Here is a 22500-nt window from a genome sequence, read left to right on the forward strand (position 1 = left end):
TAAAATAAAGTAAAGATTTTATAAAGGTTGTAGAAAAATAATTCTGAACCTTACCGCCATTGATACAGCATCATTTACACCACATTATTCAACACATTACATTAGTTCTTCGTACCTATTGTTTGCATCCTTATGATATCCTTAAAAACAGCAAGTTTCCTGTTTGGAATGATTTTCAATCTTGTTTGAATGCTGAACAGGCAGAAATAGTAAAAATAATTATCTCACTCCTCTCTGCGCATGTGCAATTGCGGTGAAATCAAAGCCAAAATACTGCTAAACTACAGGTTTGTTTTCATGTTCAAAATATAAGTCAATTGAAATTAAGAAGTTCCTCGGAAAAAAAAAAATCAACAACTTACGTTTGTAGAGAGACAGACAGACAAAATGAACCAATTGCTTGACCCCACTTTTCACTTTGTGTGCATGGGGTAAAAAGTAGATTAGAATCAAATAATGCAGAAAGGAATCAAAAGCATGCGAGTCAGCAGTGATAACTCAGTGCACAGAGTGAAGCCAGACAGAGAAGCATAAAACAATATTTAGAAAGTAAATAACAATTTAGAATCTATATATAAAAATACACCCGTGCGGGAGTGACGGTCATCTCTGCGAGAAACTAGACTAAATTCATAAAACATTTCATGTAGATTGCGCATTTAGCACATCTATTCGACTGTTCGATATTTGAGCATTACATATTTTCAGTTTTGACTGTCAAAGATACGTGCTTCCACGTAATAACAAATGAAATCGATATTAATGTCAGGTACGGACACGTCTCATTGATACACGAGATAAAATCTGTTTGGGCTTTCGCACTGAATTTTCGGTGACAAATAAGCTATGCTGCAACATATTCTAGGCATGGAGCAACTCATATTCTGAGGTACGGCAATTGCTTGTGTAGGGAACAGTTATGTACGCATGATAAAATCAGGTGATGTTCGGCATTGGGGACTAGATATGGTCGACTGATCAAGCATCAGAAAGTTCAATCCACAGACGAAGTATAGATCACATTGGAATTTATTCATTGAAAAGATCATAAACTGATAAACTAACACGACGATGCAATTCGGCTATGAGTGGGGGTACCGAAAAAGCTATGCTATGGGCAGGCAGGCAGGGCACGGGTGGGCAGGCAGATTATATAATTGGAGTCACAAACCGAGAGTTAACGAATACCAAGCACGAGAACGACCTTTACAAGCATAAGTTCCTGTTACTAGGGTGTAGTGTTCTCGGGTCAGGAGGGATTTTTGGCGAACTCTGAAGTCACGTGACGCGAAAACGAAAGCGAATATCGAAAATCCGGCCCGAGCAAATCTAGATATTGTCCCATAGATTCATATGCCACAATCAAATTCAAGATAACTTAAGAAATGTAGGAGGAGATAGATTTTGAAAATCGTCATTTTGCAACTACATGAAGCAGTTGTCGCAAAATTTAAAGTCACGTGAAGTGTACGTATTCGAAGATATCGGTATTCTTTCCAATGGACATGAAAGACAAGGTCAGCTGCTATGCAATGACACCATTCACTAACTTTTACCATGCCCAGTAGAGAATATATAGCCTTCTGAAGGTAGGGCAGTTTTTGCAAACTTTGAAGTCACGTGACGCAAAAACGAAAGCGAAATTCGAAAATCCGTCCCGACCAAATTGAGATATTGTCCCATACATTCATATGCCACAATCAAATTCAAGATCGCTTGAGAAATGTAGGAGGAGATAGATTTTGAAAATCGTCATTTTCGCATTTTTAGCCAACTTTGAAGTCACGTGACACGAAAACGAAAGCGAATATCGAAAATCCGGCCCGACCAAATTTAGATATTATCCCATAGATTCATATGCTACAATCAAATTCAAGATCGCTTGAGAAATGGCGGAGGAGATAGAATTTGAATATCGTCATTTTCGCAACTTCAAAGGCCTCGTGACCTTGACCTTGACCTTCGGTGACCTTGAAAGTCATACCATCGTGCACGTCTCATCGACCTCTATCAGGATCACTAATGACCAGATCTCCCGCTTCAACTTCATTGTGAACGGACGGACGGACGGGTGGATCGAAGGACATCGACACCCATATTATTAGGTCATGCTCGAAGAGATGACCTAAAAAGAGCTCGGTCTCGGCAGGCATCCATCCTTCCTTCGGTCGCTCCGTCCCTTCGCCCCTCCATCTGTCCATCCAGCTATGTGACCATATGTCAAATTATTTACAAATTGCAATGTACCTTTCGACCCTTTAGACTGCTGAGATCCTTTACATCTTTGAAGACCATCTAAGACTCTGAGGACCCTGAAGATGCAAAAGACCCCAAAGACCCTTAAATACCCAGAAGACACAAAAGACCTCAAGGATTCCGAAGATCCAAAATACCCCGAAGAACCAAAATAACCAAAAGACCCCAAATAACCAAAACAAGCAAAAGACCGTGAAGACCCAAAAGATCATGAAGAATTGAAGACCCTTAAAGTACATCAACACCCAAAAGGCCCAAAGAACCAGAAGACCCCAAAGTACCAAAAAACAACCCCAAAGACCCAAAATAACCAAAAGACCCCTAAAAACCCAAAAGTCCCAAAAGATCCCGAAGACAGAAAAAGTCATTGTAGACCCAAAAAGATCCTGAATACCCAAAAGTCCCCAAAGACCCAAACATCACAAAAGACCCCAAAGACCCTGAAGACTCAAAAGAACCTGAAGACCCAAATGTCCCAAAATACCCCAAACACCGAAAAGATGATGAAGACCTAAAAGTCCAAAAAGAACCAAAAGTTCCCAAAGACCCTGAAGACCCAAAAGTCCCCAAAGACCATGAGGACACAAAAGACCCAAAAACCCGAAAGACACAAAAGTCACCAAAGACATAAAAGACCCCGAACACCCAAAAGTCCCAAAATACCCCGAACACCCAAAATACAGGTCAGGTCAGGCCAGGTATGGGACAGTGTGACCACTCCTTGGCTTTTTTCACAAGATCTTGGCTATTCGTTGTTCACCTTGGCGTCTTGGTTTTCTCCAGGTTTTATTGGCGTATAGGTTTTCTATTATCATCGCTTTTCCGAAACCTTGTGAATTCTTGGCTTTTTTCATTGGCTCACCTTGGCATTTATGAAAATGAGGAGTGGTCACACTGGTATGGGAGTGTGCACTGGACCAGCGCGTCGCTGCATCCACTTTCCGCCGGAACTCCAGGGGCCTCTGTCTGGTCACCCCCCAGGCAGATGCCTGGCCCATCACCATCTCCTTGAGATACTGATCGAACCTGCTGAAACCAGGAGGCACGTGGTTGGTCCATTGGCCTCCTCCACTCAAGAGGATCCCTCACTGAGAGAATCTGGTGGGCAGGATCGGCATCAGGAAAATGAGCCACATGTCCATACAGCTGCAGCTGCTGCTCATGGACTATGTAGGCAACAAATCTCATTTGAGACTCTCTCAGCAACCGCTTGCTGGACTCAGCAGTCTGACCAGCAATTGCCAAGGATTCTCCGAAGAGACCTGGTACCAAAGAAATCAAGTCGCCGTCTCAGATCCCTGGTCAGAGTCCAAGTCTCACATCCGTAGAGCAAGCCTGGAAGCACTACGTACCTGAAGACTCGGACTTTTGTCTTCCCGCACAGGTACCGACAAGCTCCATACCCCATGATCCAGTGGATCCATGACTCCGGATGCCCGACTCAGATGCCTATTGACCTCTGGCTCACAGCCAGCAGAAATATGAATATCACTGCCAAGGTAAGTGAATCTCTCCGTGACTTCAAAATCTTTGCCACAAACAGGAATAGACATGATAGCAGCATCCAAGATGTCAATGAAATCCTGGATTTTAGTTTTGATCCAGGAAACCCGTAATCCCCGTGGCTCCAACTCATCAGTCAGCACCTCAAAGCCCCCAAAGGAATATCCAGACTCTCCACAACGATGACTGCATCATCTCCGAAATCAAGATCAGAGATCTTGACATTCCCAAACGATGCACTGCAGCTTGATCTCTCCCGACATCCTCCCCAGAATCCAGTCCATACAAGTGATGAAAAGTGTGGGTGCCAGTACATACCCTTGATGAACTCCAGTGACAACTGGAAATAAGTCAGAGATGGTATCACCACATCTCACAGCACTCTCAGTACCAGAGTATAGTTTGGACATCATATTGATCAGTTTTTGTGGCACCTCACGAAGACCAAGAATCCTCGAGAGGGCATCCTGATTCATTGAATCAAATGCTTTGCAGAGATCAACATAAGTTGCAGACAACCCCTGCCGCAACTCTCGTTTGTGTTTGGTGAGGACCCGAACAGCAAGGATAGGGTCAATCGTTGATCTCTTTGATGTAAAGCCTGACTGCTCTGGATGCTGGTGCTCAAGCAGATGGTGACAAACACTACCAAGAATAATCCGAACAAAGACTTTTCCCGGCACTGAGAGCAGCGTCACCCCTTTGTAGTTGTTGAAGTCCTGGCGATCACCCTTCCCTTTCCAGAGTAGGACAACAAAGCCCCTCTTCCAGTCAGTTGGGATGATGCTTGTGTTGCAGGCAGAGCACAGAATTGCATGCAATGACACGAGTACAGCATTTCCACCAGCCTTGAGAAGTTCAGCATGGATGCCACATATCCCAGGAGCTTTACCCATTTCAACCGGTTCACGGCAGCCTGTTTCCACAAGTGAAGGTGGATCACAGTTGATTAGAGGGTCACCATTAGGGAGAGTAATACCCCTGACCTCCAACTCAACAGCTGGTGGGATCAGCCTGGTACAGCCGCTCAAAGTAACCGGCCCAGCGGGCCTTCACTTCGGACTCCTCTGTCAAGAGCCCACCACTCTGCTCTAACTGTAGTAAACCAAGGGATGGGCTTGGAGGAATGCAATGTGCGAATTCCCTTGTAAGCAGGAAGAGAATCACTTAACCACAGGCGATCGTTGACCCCCTCACAGATTCCTTGCACATAGGCTTCCTTCTCCACCCTGAGCGCACGTACAGTTTTACGTCTCAGCTCCCTGAACAGCTCAGTTCTGCCATTCAGCCTGACCCTGCAACTCTGATCAATGGTATCCAGTGTCCTTGAGAGACAAAATTCTTCTTCACCCCAAAGTGATTTCCAAGACATCCACCAACAACATCAAAGAAGGTGGTCTTGAAGGCACTCCACAACTCTTCAGGATTCCCCAAAGCACCCAGGCCCCCCAAATCCCCACTCAGCCTGTTCACAAACTCCTCAGCGACCTTCTCATCCTTGAGCTTGCCAACATCCAGCCTAGGCTGGGATGCTACCATTCTCCCAGATTTAATCTGCAACTTCAGAGTTGCTACAAGAAGGCTGTGGTCGCAATTGAGGAACTGAGCACTCCGGTAGACCCTGCAGTTCTGGTTCATCGTCCAGTGACCATCAATGAGCACATGGTCATTCTCTTTTGTCACAACTCCTGCGTTGGAATACTAAGTCCAGCGATGAGCCTGTGGGCGCTGAAACCATGAACCAGCCACCTTAAGTCCATGGCTTCTTGGAAATTCAAGGAACTTAGTGCTATTCTGTTTCACAGTTCCAGACACCTGGGGACCAACACATGTCTCATAACTATCGCTACCAGTTCCAATTGATGCATTGGAATCCCCTAAGACTGGAAGAGTATCTTGTCTGGGGCACTGATCAACCACAGACTCGAGCATGGCATAGAATGCATCCTTCATGGTGAGATCACTCGCCTCAGTCGGAGCATATACAGAGACCAGGGAAATGACACCCAAGGAGTGACGAATCCTTAGTCTCATAATTCACTCGTTGACCGGTGTTACCTCAATTATCATTTGAGTCAGCTTATTTGACACAGCTGGAGCAATTCCTTGGGCATGGTAACCATCAGAGCAACCAGACCAGAAACAAAAGAGGATGAAGACCCAAAAGTCCCAAAAGATCCAAAGGTCCCCAAACACTCTGAAGTCCCCAAAGACCCAAAAGTCCCCAAAGACCCAAATGACTCCAAAGACCCAAAAGACCCTGAATACCCCAAGTATCTGAATGACCTTGAGGACCAAAGACACTGAAGACCCAAAAGACCCTGAATACACAAAAGACCTCGAAGACCCAAAAGTCTCCAAAGATCCAAAAGACCCTGAAGACCCAAAAGACCTTGAGGACCCCAAACACCCCAAAGACCCAAAGGACCCCAAAGACCAAAAATACCCCAAAGACCAAAATACCCAAAAGACATAAAAATGTGACTTCAGGTCACTAAACCACCCCACACCAAAATACAATCCCACGTCCTTGACCCCCCCCCACCTCCCACCACACACAAACTTTGTGCTCCCCTCTCCGTTTCTTCAAATCCTAAAACCCCTCAATCCCAACTCTGTCCCCTCTCTGCTCTCCCTCCCCTAATCCAACTCTGTCATCCCCTCCCCCTTTCTTCTTCTTCAAGACCTCAACTCCCCCAAACCCACAGTACTCAATTCCCCTTCCAGCCCCAAGTCCATTCCCCCTCCCACCCACCACTCATTCTCAACATCTAAATCTCCCCCTTCCCACTCCTTTGCACTCTCAGCCCTAACTCTCTGTCATCCCCTCCGCAATTCTTCCTGTTCTTAACAACATCACACAAATATACACAGGGAACTTTGGCGCATGAGAAGGCGATCTGGCCTCTCATGCCTGCGTTGTTCCTGTTCCCATTTGTTAAGAACAATGTTAAAAGTAAACAAGTCTGAAGACAACGATGCTTCACGAGCGGTGTTTGACGATGTAGATTGTTTCAGAAGTCAAGGATGAGACAAGGTGATAATGTTTGACCAAGTGATAAAAAGATCAACATGATGTGATACAAGTGACAGGTTATTAGCTGCAAAATGTCGAAAACCCGGTTTCGTTCAAACAACTTAAAAAATTTGACCTTTGCATCACCTTTAAAGGTCACAAAACAATGTTGTGGACATTAAAATAAGGAAACAGGATACATGCTATAGCTTACACTGAACAACAAATTTCAAAATTTTTTTTTTACTGGAGATGTGTAAAGTGATTAAGACTAATTTGGGTACGCTGATTTCAAAAATCATAACCGTTTTGCTGTATCACGTCAGGATTTTCAGGAACAGAAATATTCCCATTGCCTAGAAGTCAGGATTTCAATGAAATTTACATATGTCTTTAACATGTCTATTTCGTACAATTGTTGTTAACTTGTGTTATATTTCTTTCTTTCAGATAAAGATGAGTAGGCGTTCCTGTACCAATCATCCTGACAACTTCTGTTATGTCTGTGGTCGGTATACCAAAAAAGATCAACAGCGAAGTATATCTACAGCAGTGAAAATGAAGGCCGCCTACTTTCACTACTTTGGGTGTAAGGTGGGGGACCAAGAACAGAGCTGGGCACCACACATCTGCTGCACAAGCTGTCACACAACCTTGACTCAGTGGTTGGTGGGCAAGCGCGCGAGCATGCCATTTGCGGTGCCCATGATATGGCGTGAGCCGCAGAATCATCATGATGATTGTTATTTCTGCTGCACAAGCATCGCCGGCTTCAACAAGAAGAATAAAGGTCACATCAAGAACGCTGACTGCGTCTCTGCTCGTAAACCTGTGCCTCATGATGACGAGAACCCCGTTCCAACACCTCCAGCTGATCAGAACATAGCTGTAAGCAGTGGTGAAGAGGATGGTGATGATGAACCTTTTGAACCCGACACTCAAGAATCACACCTTCTGAACCAGGGAGACTTAAATGATCTTGTAAGAGATCTCTCGCTGTCAAAGGCGAAGGCAGAGCTGCTTGGATCAAGGCTGCAGCAGTGGAATCTACTTGAACCTAACACCAAGATATCCTTGTTCAGAGCACGTCACAGAGACATGGCTGAGTTCTTTGAGATGGAAGACACGATGACATTCTGCAGTGACATCAACGGTCTGTTGAAAGAACTTGGGTGTGATCACGATCCTGCAGACTGGCGCCTCTTCATCGACTCGGGAAGAACAGCTTGAAGGCTGTTTTGCTCCACAATGGCAACGAGAAACCATCAGTCCCACTGGCTCACGCGTTCGGCATGACAGAGACATATGAGACTATGCGGCAGCTGCTTGATTCCATCAAGTACAATGACTTCAACTGGCACATCTGCGGAGACTTGAAAGTGGTGGCGCTGTTGTTAGGGCTGCAGTCAGGCTACACGAAATACATGTGCTTCCTTTGTCTCTGGGATAGCAGAGACGACAAGAATCACTGGACGAAGAAAGATTGGGAAGAGCGAAAAGAGCATGTACCTGGTCGACACAACGTGAAGCATGTCGCCCTTGTCGACCCAGCCAAGGTTTTCCTTCCACCACTCCACATAAAGCTCGGCTTGATGAAAAGTTTTGTACGGGCAATGGATCTGAATGGGCGTGGGTTTTTTGGAACAAACCTCAAGGAAAAGTTTGGCAACACCTTGTCGAAGGCCAAGATCAAGGCTGGTGTCTTTGTTGGACCGCAAATCCGACAGATTATGAAGGACGAAACTTTTCCGACAACTCTAAACCCCAAAGAGCTGGCAGCGTGGAGGAGCTTCAAAGCTGTGACGGACAACTTCTTGGGGAACGAGCGCGCGGACAACTATGAAGAAATAGTGCAGCAGCTGCTGGAGTCCTTCAAGAAACTTGGCTCCAGGATGTCCCTGAAAATCCATTTCCTACACCAGCACCTGAACTTCTTCCCTGACAACTTGGGAGCAGTCTCGGACGAGCACGGCGAGCGATTCCACCAAGAGATTTCACTCATGGAGACGCGTTACCAAGGGCGGCACAACCCGAACATGATGGGTGATTTCTGCTGGTTCCTGCATCGTGAAACCGACACAGAGCAGCACAAACGCAAAGCCAAATGCCTAAAGCATTTTTAATTACATTCTAGTGGAGTTTTTCTGTAATTTCTATAATTTTGAAGCATTCATGATGAAATAAATGAATAAATGAATTTTTGTAAATTTCATTGAAATCCTGACTTCTAGGCAATGGGAATATTTCTGTTACTGAAAATCCTGACGTGATACAGCAAAACGGTTATGATTTTTGAAATCAGCGTACCCAAATTAGTCTAAATCACTTTACACATCTCCAGTAAAAATTTTTTGTTGTTCAGTGTTATTGGAGTTAGTTCGTCGAAGAAGGTCGAAAACCCGGTTTGATTCCCACAACTTTGAAAATTTGACCTTTGTGACCTTTCAAGGTCAAAGGTCAAGGATTATGACCTTTGGTGCAAAACTTCCTCTGGAACATTCCAGGAACAATATAACGTCATATAGGCTATTTGGCATTTTGCACTCATCGGATTATCCATACTTTGATGAAATCAGCGTAAAAACAAACTTGAAGGGGGCGCCACGGGCAAGGTGTTCGAGATAGAGCAAAATGGTTTCAAGACTTTAGGTGGGGAATGACCTCAAGATTATGCATAAAAAATATTGTCATCCTAGCTCTCAAAGTGAGGGCGGTCAGATGATTTTTTATGTCAAAATTCGAAATTTTCTAAGTTCATGACCTTGTGACATTGACCTTGGGACGAAAATGAAAAATCGAGCTCCGTGGGGTTATGCAGGTGCCATTGGGCTAACCAAATACTGAAACCCCTGCCAGATTCGACAAACCCCTCGGAGAAGATGGATTTTTATGTCAAAATCGCAATTTTCTAAGTTTGTGACCTTGTGACCTTGAACTTGGAACGAAAATGAAAAATCGAGCTCCGTGGGGCTATGCAGGTGCCATTGGGCTAACCAAATACCGAAACCCCTGTCAGATTCGACAAACCCCTCGGAGAAGAAATTTTTTTATGTCATAATTCGCAATTTTCTAAGTTCGTGACCTTGTGACCTTGACCTTGGAACGAAAATGAAAAATCGAGCTCCGTGGGGCTATGCAGGTGCCATTGGGCTAACCAAATACCGAAACCACTGTCAGATTCGACTACCCCCTAAAAACACATGTTTTTTGGGAGTGGTTCCGCCCATAATGGGAGCACCACGCCAATTTTCAGGAAAACACAACTAGATCATGATATAAACCTCCCACCAAAATTGTCAGGATCGGATCAAAACCCACGGAGCTATGCTCGGGACAGACAGACAGACAAGCCGGTAGGCGACGAGAGATCCGCTCGGATAGAAGCGCTGGATACGATGCTTTTCATTCTGACTGATCCACCGACGAAGATTCATTGCCAAGACGTATTGGTTCACATTCACAATTGTTCCTCTGCCTGGCAAGATTTTTCCTATTGCGTATTTTGTCAACTGGCACTCCTCATAAAAAATGATGGTAAATAGACACCCTATTTTTGAAGGACTACCATTTGAAAAATAATCGGTTTGCTGGTTTGTGCTGTGGAGCTTCGTGTTGCAGACACACACACACACACACACACACACACACACACACACACACACACACACACACACACACACACACACACACACACACACGGAAAACATGATAAACTTCTCTCAATGCTCTTGTTTGACCACACCTCCTGAGCCACACAATATTTTTATAAGCCACGCCCACTTTCCATAAGCCACGTCCACTTTCCTACGCCACTCCCACTTTTCATCAACCACATCCACTTTCCCTAAGCTGCGCCCACTTTCCTAAGCTCCTCATAAAAGATGACAGTAAATAGACACCCGATTTTTGAAGGACTACCATTTGAAAAACAAAACCTCAATCAAAAATTTGCTCGAGTAAAATTTTCTAAATATCTCGAAGTGTTTAATTCCGAAGTCTCGTTTCTCGACATTCAAAACTGAAGGACAAGTATTGAAAATACTGTACGCGGTTTTTCGGCCGCTGCACATCAACGGGTGGTTGCTCGGCAACGAAATTCAAACGCGTACATTCCAAAGAAATACTGCAAATGTTGGCAAAGTTTCATCGAAATCGGTTCGCTGGTTCGTGCTGTGGAGCCTCGCGTTGCAGACACACACACACACACACACACACACACACACACACACACACACACACACACACACACACACACACACACACACACACACACACACACACACACACACACACACATACACACACGGAAAACCCGACAATAAGGGATATCTAGAATATATGGAGAATCCAACAGACAGACAGACAGACATACATACAGACAGACAGACAGACACACAACAATAACGAATATAGTGGTCACTTATTTTTTTTGTGAAAATATTTTTTCGTGAATCAATAAAGATGGAACGTTAAATTCACAATCATTTCCCCCCTTTCTTCCCTTTTCCTCACCATAATTCACGGACCGGTGGTGTCTGTGCTTTTCTGTTTGTTTGTAGCGCTACTCCTCCTACAGTTGTGGGCTGATTCCATCCAGACTTGCTGCATAGGATCAGCATGATCCCAATTATTGCATGAGGGTAATTTTATCCTTGCTGGTGATCTTGGCAGGAGGGGAAGGGACGGAAATTCTTTATGTAAATGTGCATCGTGTAGTGCCGCCTCCAGGTGGGGGAGGGTATTACAAGTCTCCAACATTTACAGTGCAGTATTCCTGTCTGCACGTTTTCCAGTGCAGTGAGGTATTTTGAATTACAAGCAGTCGGTATGTTTTTGCTTCATGCACGTAACTTCATGGTTTCTTATTTTTTGCCTACATAGAGCTGTCAGTTGCCCAGACACCATCCAAATAACGGTATACGTCAGAAGAACATGTTGCATGTTTGAAACAAGATCGCCCGGCGGGCGGGTACTCGGCTGGTATTTTTAATTTAATCAACTACATTCTCAAATTGTGCTGAAGAATTTTTTCATATTCAGTATGAGATTTCCAAACCACTTTCAAAGTGGACAATTAATATGTATATAAAAATAAAGGGAGGAAAAAAAATGCGAAGATACATTCTTTTAGGTTCTCATTTGTTTTTCAAAATTTCGGGAAGCGGAAAAGGGAAAAGGTAAGCCGTTTGATTGTACAACAGGTAATCTGAAAGAGGTATAATGAAGTTCATAAAAAGGGATGGAAAGTTTCAACAGTTTTTGCCTGGAAGCGATGGCAGACGACCGTTTTAAGTAAGCTCATCGCCAGAGGTAATATAAGACAGTGAAGCTGATAATTTAGTCGAGCAAACATTTATGGGCAACCATATTTACCTTTCAATATGAATCGACTGCCTAAGGGCAAGTTATTTTGGTACCTGAGAGACAGTTGACTCATATTCATTCAACAACATAAAGGCCAGAGTCAAGGATACATGTATGTATGAGATGAGCCAAGTGATTTAAAAAGAGTGAAACAACCAACCCAAGCTTTAAAAACCTGAGCAATATGGAAGGTGAAGGAATGAAATGAGCAATTTTTGTTTTCTTGAAATGAAAGCACTCATTGCAAAATAAAACAGAAGGTATGTATAATACATTTTTAATTTTTTTCAGCATTTTGTTCAATAAAATAAAAATCACCATTGAGCAGCAAATGCTATAACTGTACTGTATACATCTCAGTACATTATGCAGAGGCAGCAGCTATCTCTTGCTTTTAAGGGTCCATGATTGGCTGTGTCATAACATCACATGCTTTTCCAAGCCAACCGTGGACTGAAAAAAGTGAGCTAGATCTATCTCTGCCGAAATCACTGGGAAATTCATTTGTTTGCATTTCCTGCTGAATGATGCAGATTGGAGATGTGGCACACACGGGTCGGCACCCGTATGGGGCTCTGCAGACATCGCCTGATGCCTGCCAGACAATAACGTCAAATGTAGATACTGTTGGAAATGATCATCGTGCATAAATGAACCGACTATGCATAAACCGTTTGAAGTACGAGCAATCTGACTATGTATGCAAAATCTCTCTATAATAATAAATGTCACTGTGTGTCAGTGTGTCAGTCAGCCAGCCAGACAGTCAGTGTGTCTCCTCCAGAACTCCAAAACGATGAAACCTAGCAACCTGACCCTTTGCATGCATACAAAGGAAACTCGAAGGGAGTGCAGGAGGAAGCTTCAAGAGAGTACATGAACACCCCTTTTGAAGATAATTAAAGGCCTTATTTTATTAGCCGCGTCTCGCATAGTGAACGCTGGCTCTAAGAGAGCTCTGCGTTCTTCTTCTTCTTCTTCTTCTGACAAAATCTTTAGGACGCGGCTCTTTTTTATACAGGATCCGGATCTCCTTAAATACTAAACACCTGTACACATCCTCACATTGAGGGTACCTTTTGAGAGTGTCTATCATGAACTTTTAAATATATTCGGACATTTGCTTTAAAGTTTCGAAAAGTTCACGTTACTATTTATAGATTATTCCATTTAATGTGTTGTAATTTCGTAAATACACGATTTTCTCGTCATGAACGAGGAGCCTCAATGACGGGTCTCACTATTGGCTCCATCAAGGCACGTGACGAAATATCGGAAGTTGTTGTTGTTATTGTTATAGTGATCAAAACGCTGATGTTTCGACTTTCTGTAATGAATTTTTAGCCGCGTCGCGTTGCGAACGCTGGCTCTAAGAGAGCTCCGCGTTGTTCTTGTTCTTCTTCTGGTGAAGACAAAACCTTTAGGATGCAGCTCTTGGACACATTTGTCCTTGTTATCCTTTATCAAGGCTCATTCTTAGTCACCTCACCATCCCTTGCCGGGGTCATAATTCGTCATTTTTTGCCTGCTCAACAATGCCTTGACTTGGAACACGTCGCAACGGTTTCTTTCCGATAAAGTTTTTTTGTTTCACTTTTCTCACTCAAATTATTGAATGCCAGATCATCATACCTACGAATCGCTGCAAACTGCAATTACTGCAATTACATTAATACTTCAATTACTGCTATTAATAGCTGCAATTAATTCTTATAAACGCCCTGAGACACCAGCATTCATGGCTTCATTTCATTTCTGCACATGCCATAACCTCTAGAATCTCTTCATATCAGCCAAATTTAAAAATGTGAACTCTTAATTGACCTCAGCAGCAGTTCAGACTGCTAAATAAAGTGTTCATTTGTCCAATTCGAACATATTTGACATTTCGGGCATCTCCGGGAGGTGAAGCGTCTCTGGGAGGTGTATGTTGAATCTGACGGTTCAGTGATTACTAATCGCTTGCCAAGCCAGCTGTTCCGTATCACCCATTTCAGTGGAGTGCTTGCTTGAGTGCTTAAACTACTTGGCTAGCGCTATACAAGCTGCTTGGCTCTTCGTTTCCAAGCCATGGCCATTCACGACAAAAGTATTTGCACTCACGAAATATATCGATCGACTTGGACAATGTTCAGGCTCTACTCGCCTGTGTTTGGCCCCGCGATGTCGTGCGGTCCCTCAGGCAGTGGCTTGCTTGTTAAAAATGTGCAATTTTATTTCGACTTTTCATCCCTTTTTTACGAACTTCTTTCATTACATGATCTGTCACTTCGACATAGATAGATGCAAATTAAAAATGAAACGTTTCGTTTTTAAAAGTTTCTTCAATCGTTTGGTTGGAGTGCTTGCTTGGAGTGCTCTTCAAGCTTCGATCTCTCCAAGCTTCTATGGCCAAATCTGTCTTAACAGCATTGTAGGCCCTGGACAAAGCAATATACTGGGGCCCCTTCCCACCACCCACTGAAATGAAAACTAAATCTTTAAGTAAAATGAAACATGTAATTAATTGGTAAAGCAAGAATCAACACAAATGTATAAACATATAATTAATAGGTAGAGCAACAATTAATCAACACAAAAGTTTGTGACATTTCTTTGCAGAGAATTGTTTTATAATTGGTTGGAAGTGAACGTTCTTCAGGATGTCATTTCCCATGCATATGAGTGAAAGTCAGTTCAAACGATGGTGTCCCATTGTGCTGTGAAGCTGATTCTTTGTTAGTTTCTATCTTGAAAATGAGCGTTCCACCGTACAGTTGGTCACCATCATGCACATGAACACTCTGAGTGTGATTTCAACATTAGGAAACACAGATTTCTAGTCATCTGAAAGGAGTTTGATATTATATGCACCGCAGGGAGAGCATCACATTTTTCAGTGTGGACAATGTAGTGCTTGAGCTGCTTGTATTCATTTGGAAGTTCACCATTGGCAAGGTCTTCATGGTACACATGAGCCAATTTTTCACACTTTTTATTTTGCTCATCAGAATCAATTGTTTTCAATTGACCAAAGAAGGAAAACAGATTTCCAATCCATTCGTAGACTTCTGCATGTTTTGTCAGGTCAGAGTTCAGAGTTCAGAAGAGGGAGGAATGTTTCCACCTTGAATTTTTCACTTTTGTGCAGAAGTATCTTTTCTGCAGATCCATCATAATCGAGACAAGGCTACATATATACTTGTATATATATTTTTTAATTTAGTTGTGGAACGCTATATTCATGGGGCCACTAACATCATGGGGGCCTGGGCAACTGCCCAGCTTGCCCATGTGTTAAGACGGCTCTGTCCATGGCGATACTGCGTTGCGGTTTTCCATGGGGATGTCTCCGGAGTTCGGAAGAATTTTTTTTTTAGATGATTACAATGAGTAAAAAATGTTTTCAGTTACAAAGCAATGAATCACCACATCACGGCAGAATAGCCAAGAGGTACGCACACACACGCACACACACACACTCTAAGCTGAGTTTGAATCCTGACCCAGCTATAATCTGTCATCCTGGTGTTTGACAGGCAGGGTGATTCATCAATATGTATGCCGTCTTTCGGATGGCCGTCAAACTGGACGTCACATCTGCCGGAATCCACCCTCTCTCCCTCCCCTCACTCTGCCATCCACTCACTCTCTCCTCCCCCATCTCATCCATCTCAGTCTCACACCGTCTCTCTCTCCCACCCTCTCCCTCATTTCCTATCCCTCTATCTCACTCTCTCTCACCCCTCTCCCCTCCCCCTCATCCGCCAACCCCTCCCTCTGTTAATTGAACTGTTATGCACTGAAGGTTTCGTTTTGAATTTAAAATGTCTTCCCCAGAGTGGAGTATGTATGAATTAGAGTCAGAGTGAGCAGACCAGAGGGGTACAAAGGTCGCTGCTTGTACAAGCATGCATGCATGCATGCATGCATGCAGGCAGGCCTTTGCCAGGAAGATAGCATGGGTTTTAAATGTTCCCACCCGGTTTTGTATAGAAACCGGCGATTAAAGAGAAAATGTTTCTGTTTGGGTGCATTTTATTGCCCTTCCCTTTCCCTCCCTTCACACTGCCTTCCCATTCCATCAAGCTGCCTTCCCTTACACTTACCTCCTCCCAAACCCCTTCCGTTCTCCACCCCATGGACATCTTTGGGCAGTCAACGCATGCTGTATTAATGTACTATTTTATCGTACCCCATTTTGTTCAATCCTGTACTACTACCCTTCTCCACAAGTCCTCCTACCAAACAGAAGGCCAGAACTCCCTCCCCTCAAGCTTACCTCCTCTCAAACCCATTCCCCACTTCCACCCTCCTCTCTCCCCATTCTCCATGCTCCCAGCCCCCTCCATGAGTGCAAGAATGACATTTGGTGAGGCATCGTTCTCCCCAATCCCCCTTCCGAGCTCCCCCTTTCCTCAGCCCATCCACGGTCACCGACCACTCCTTGCTCCCCCCTCCTCACTCTCCCACCCCTCCTCTCTCCCTCCCATACCTCCTCTCTCCCACCCCTCCTTCCTCTCCGTCCTTCCCCTCCTTACTCTGTCCTTCCACTCCTTCCTCTCTCTCTCTCTCCCCCTCCCTCCTCTCTCTTCCCCCTGGCTCCTCCCTACCCTCTCTCCGACCCCACACTACTCTCTCTCTCTCCGTCCCCTTCTTCTCCCCCCCCCCCCCAACAAAAAAATTCGTCCATCAGTGAAGCGAAGGGTTGTATTTGCTCAAACTGTATAGAAGAGTACATGAAGCCTCGTTTAGGAGAAATTAGATCTTTATATACGTTTTGTAGTTATATGATGTATTTTTGTGTGATTTTGGTGACGAAAAGGTAACTAGAAATACAGTAAAGTAATTTTGAAAAGAAAGTACTGCAGGAAGCATCAATTCCATGAGAATAAAATAAAACAATGGTGACGCTCTTTTCATCCAAAATAATGACCTCAGCACCAGACCTTAGTCAGTTTGAGACTTCATATCATTTGTGGTTGTGACGCGATTCCTGGTTTTAATTTTACACAAAATGCCTTTCTTCGTGTGTGTATGCTGACTGGTGCATGCAGCATTGGTCCTGCTAGAAGCACCAGTGACCAAATAAGACAGTACATTTAGAATTTGTGATAAAATAAAGAAAGAAAGCAAAAAACATCCTGTTCATCATTAAGTAAATGTGTATCGTAACATTTTGCCACTTTTTATTCATTTTCTTCCTTTTTTTATCCTTGCCTTGCTCATGATCTCGCCGAGTAAACCACTCCAGCTCCCATCAGGATGAGGATGTCCGTATTCATTCCCCGGTGCCTCGTGTACGGAGAATGTAAATCCCAACTGAGCTGCCAGCAGGCCCAGGACGTCAAGTGAGAATCCCATGAAGTGCCGTGGCTGCCCAAGCACGTTCTCAGAAACCATAACGAATGGAGCTTCCTGGGGTTGAAGGCAGATTAGTGAAGGTGATGATTAATGTCAATTATTATCCTTTTGGGAAAACATTGCCAAGGTAAACAGGTGTTACACATTTACACAGTGAACCATCATGAAGATGAATACCCAATTCGTCAAATATGGTGATTTATGCCATTTTTTTTTTACATTCCACACTCATTAAGATTGCCTTCATCAATCATTGATTTTAAAAAAAATCAACAATTTCTCTGGCCTGCAGATCTGATTAAATATAGAATTAGATGTGGAACAAAATCATAGGCCACCAGACCATGCCGTGCTTAACAGTTATAAAGTAGTCATATAGACTTTATTACAAAGGATGAATTTCCTTCCATATTGAGTAGCATGGTCACAGTTAACCCAGGATTAAAAAATACTTGTTTGTCTTGGAACTTGAAGGATAACAAGTTCGAATTGTGAACATACCCCGTGGGAGTTCATTCATACAACTCTCAGGTGAGCGATAGCACGGACGACAGATAGTTTTGAAATTTGGTAAGATTTTCATCGCATCAGAAAAAGAAACCAGAACACCTCACAAGAGTGAGGCAGGCTAGTTTCATATCATCATTTGCGACTTAATTTTGCGTTGGGCATCGCCCAGCGCATTTAATTTTTTTTTTTTAATTAAAATTTTAAGAAAATGGGCCGAAGGGCCAAAAGAAATAACAATTGGAAGAAATAACAATTTTGAGAAAATGGACCGAAATGGGCCGTTTCTCATCCCAAAGGGCTGGAATCGCACTTTGGGCTCAGCTAATGCCCGCAGAGTGACCTCAAGAATATACCCCTCAAATTTGGTCTGGTTTCTTTCACAAATAACCGAGAAATAGCAATTTTAAGAAAATGGACCGAAAGGGCCGTTTCTTGGCCGAATGGGCCGGAATCGCTCTTTGAGCTCAGTTTTTGCCTGGGGAATGGTCTCAAGAATATACCTCTCAAGTTTGGTTCGGTTCCGTTCACTAATAACCAAGAAATAACAATTTTAAGAAAATGGGCTGAAAGGGCCGTTTCTCGGCCCAAAGGGGCGGAATTGCACTTTGTGCTCAATTATTGCCTGGAGAATGGTCTCTAGAATATACCTGTCAAGTTTGGTTTGGTTCTATATATGAACAACTGAGAAATATCACTTTTAATCACATAATACGCCCCGATATATATATATATATATATACAGTATATATTGGGCGTATAAAAAAGGGCCAAAAGGGCCGTTTCTCAGCCTAAAGGGCCGTAATCGCACTTTGGGCTCAGTTAATGCCTGGGGAATGGTTTCTAGAATATACCTGCCAAGTTTGGTTCGGTTCCGTTCAGTAACCGAGAAATAACAATTTTAAGAAAATGGGCCAAAATGAGCCGTTCCTTGGCCCGAAATCGGACTTTGGGCTAAGTTATTGCCTGCGCGTATGTGTAGAGTATATGCCTGTCATTTTTCATCGGATTCTGTTCACGAATAATGAAGAAATAGACGTTCAAATGAACTGTGCACAAGAAAAGGGAGAATGCGAGCATTGCTGAGACACCGTGGGGTGGAAGACCCCCACGGGGTAAAAATTGAATGCGTTTCCTGAGTATGGAAGGCAGCTGTAGGGTCGTGCATTCTGTTTGGCAGTGCTGCATCCTGAAGTGGGTTCAGCTGGGCTTTTCATTTGTAATTGATGACAGAAATAATTAATAAACCGACCTAAAGTTGGTTTCCAATCTCGTTTATGAGAATCAGAGAGAAAGAAGAAACGTATCCTAAAATTTTGAATTTCCAAGCCCAATGCCACCCTGCTTTGCAACCATTTCAAGCCACACTCGATAATAATGTTGTACCACATAATTTGGGGTACAGCTCATGTCATCACCACCAATGGTAAAATGTGGAAACACAATGCAAAACTATTTGTTTTCACTATTTAAGGGCATCGATGAAACGCATGAACAGATCTCGGGGCAGTGTGCATTATTAGGCTGAAGATTGTTGGTACGAGAAATCTCCATAATCAAATTCCAAAATTCTGGCCAAACCTTTTCATTTTGGGGATTATAAGAAAAGTTTGAGTTAAATTTACTCTCACTTATTAAATCAATAAACGGCATTACAACGTTGGACAATCCGGGTCGTAAAGGTAAACATGAATTATTTACGAAATAGTAAAAGGTTGAATAAGATTCATGAAATGCATCCAATCATTTTAATGGGAGTCTGTTGTACATCCAAATCCAAAAGATACAATTTGTTTATTTACACCACAGGGAAGGGTCGAGTCCAAAACCAAGAGGACGCACCACACGCCCCCCGCGTGAAAAAGCAAAGCAAGAAGATGGGAAAATGTAACAATTAAATGAGATCCAGATGATTGATCGTGACTTGAATTGTTGCAAGTTGATAGAGTCGCAAACACACTGTTGGGGAGGCTGCTCCAAAGAAAGGCAGTTTGGCAGAAGAGGCATGGCGATTGGTTTGGAGGGAAGGGAGGGTAATGCAGAAAGGATGACGAGCAGAAGCTACACAGGTGTTATGAACAGAGTGAAGAGGAATAGGGACAGAAACAAAGCAATCAACAAAGCACTGACTGTTATGTGGTACTAGCCATAGAATAGGCATAAAGAGGAAACTTCTCAATTGTGGATCAAAGGTTGGAGATGGTTCCACAAAGTATGACCATTAATCAGTCAGAGAGCCTTGGCATGGACACAATCCAGAATACCGATGACTCAGAAGAATGCCACCCCAGACATGGGAGCAGTTGTTCACCACCAGTTTGATTTGGGATTTGTCGAAAGTGAGTTGCAGCTGGGAGTTGAAGTAGCTGTGAGCTCTGAAGAGGAAACCAAATTTTTTGGAGGCAGATTTTGTGAAATGGAGGATGTGAGGCTGCTAAAAGAGATTTCTGGAGATGGTAATGCTAAACATATTAATAGCGAAGGACTGCTGAAATTGAGAGCTGGACATGAGAAGAGGATGGGTGGCTGTGTTGATCTTGCTGGATATAATGAGGGTTTTAATCTTGGACTGTTTGAAGGAGACAATGTGGTTGGGGCCCCATTGGAGTATGGTATTGAGATCACAACTGATGGAGGCAACAGTTTAGCAATGATCAGCAGCTAGAGGTGTCCTGGTATTTATAACTGGTGGAGGAGAGGAAGGTGGAGTTGTCAGCAAAGGAATGGATATTGGATATGATTGTTAATAGCTGTGAAGAAGAAAGAGGGAGGGGTGAGATGACAGAACCTTGAGGGACATCAGAATTAATGTGGTGGGAGTCATAGAGGGCATCATCAATGCAGGTTGAGATAGATCGCCCAGTGAGGAAGCGAGTAAAGCAGAAGATGAATTGAGGCCGATTACTACACAATGGCAGCTTTGCTAGGAGCCCTTTGCACCAGACTCTGTCAAAGGCTTCACTGATGTCCAGTACAACAGCGCTCAAGAACTTTCTACGAAGTGCTCAGGAGCTGAACACAATTCATTGGCAACATAATCCAGGAAGTCACCAGTGGACCTGGTTTTATGGAAGCAGTCCTGCTCAGCTTTATCGTCCTATTCAGCTTAATCAAAGCCATTGATTTCACCATATTTTAAAAGAGCACATTCTAAAGCATGTTTTACTATTTTCGCAAAAGATAATATATTCTAATCAAGATGGCTTCTGGTTGCAGTTTCTTCATGAGCACAAATGGATTCCTCAGCTCTGTGAAACCTCTTCTCAAGCTAACTATACCATACCAGCTCTGTCTTGTACAATTGTCATTTGTTCCCTGTACTGTGAATTACCTCTGCCACCGAAGGTGAAGTAGGTTATGTTTTTATTTTATTTTGTATACACTGTTGAGGCTCATATGAGAGTGAACACATAGAACGCACAACAGCGGGAGCAGGAGACAAGACGGAAGGAAAAAACAAAATAGTGGAGAACAGACATGAGGAGATCTGTGTGGAAGGGAGAGGGATGGGGTGGGGTACACAGGGTAAACAAGATGGACACGACAGGGACTTTCAGGAAGGAAATCAGGGAATTTGAAGGAGGTGGGTTTGGGGTGGATTAACGGGGGTAGAAAAGATCATGGTTTTGGATGGGAGAAGACAAGAGATGGTGGTAAACAGCTGTTTTGAAGACCTGGAGGGGAGAGTGGGATTGAAGAAAGTGTGGGAGTTTGTTTCAAAGAAGGGAAAAAGGAGGAATGAAAGAACTAAGGTGAGCAGTGATTCTTGATTTTGGTAGTTTTTCTAGGAGGAGGTTGCTGGCAGGCCTTGAGCATCCTGCGGAAATAAGGGAGGGGAGGGGGGGGATAGATCTCAGACAGACAGAGCATGGAGGGGGGGGTCGCAGCCACAGAGGAGATGGTAGAGGACAGAAAGATCAGTGACCTGCCTGCGGTGAGAGAGTGAGAGACCCCAAGACTCAGCCTCATCGCAGGAGATACCAATGATCCGAAATGCCATGGTTTCGACAGCATGAAGCCGAGAAAGGTAAGAGGCGGGAGCACCATCCCAGAGGAGAGAGCAATACACCATCAGCTTTCACCCCTCTATTTCTGTTTGGCTGTTTGTCTGTCTGTCAATCACCTCCAGGTTACAATTCCAAACCGATAGTCATGAAATGTTACCAAATTGTCGAGGTAGTTTGAACTGAGAAGCCTCTTGATTTTGAGATCAAAGGTCATCTTGAGATCAAATTTCTAAAATTGTCATTTTTCATCCGATTGACTTGAAATTGAAACAGGATTTGTATATTCCAACACTGAAATGGAAAACAAACTATTTTTGAGATCAAAAGGTCAAAGGTCAAACTTATAAAATCAATTTTTAACTGATAAATCATCAATTTTCATCCGATTGACTTGAAGATGAAACAGCAATTGCATCGTACAGTACTGGAAAAGTCCTTTCTGGAAGAATTCCTTTCATTCAAGCTTCTGGGTCTCACTATCTGCCATGGTCATTTCTGGGAAAG

General features: G+C 43.5%; 1 protein-coding gene across 5 annotated transcripts in view; it reads right to left on the reverse strand.

Moving 5' to 3' along the window:
- Nucleotides 1–22500, reverse strand: part of LOC147017951 (glutamate receptor ionotropic, delta-2-like) — an 878371-nt gene that overhangs the window by 144486 nt on the left and 711385 nt on the right. For all 5 annotated transcript variants that reach the window (XM_085897090.1, XM_085897092.1, XM_085897091.1 and 2 more), the window contains one exon: nucleotides 17339–17536. In XM_085897090.1, the coding sequence (XP_085753216.1) occupies nucleotides 17339–17536 (198 nt within the window). The remainder of the gene's footprint in view (nucleotides 1–17338; nucleotides 17537–22500) is intronic.

This window comes from Eptatretus burgeri, chromosome 10 (genome assembly GCF_056783735.1).
Source record: "Eptatretus burgeri isolate ZD-2024b chromosome 10, Ebu_testis_v1, whole genome shotgun sequence".
NCBI lineage: Eukaryota > Metazoa > Chordata > Myxini > Myxiniformes > Myxinidae > Eptatretus > Eptatretus burgeri.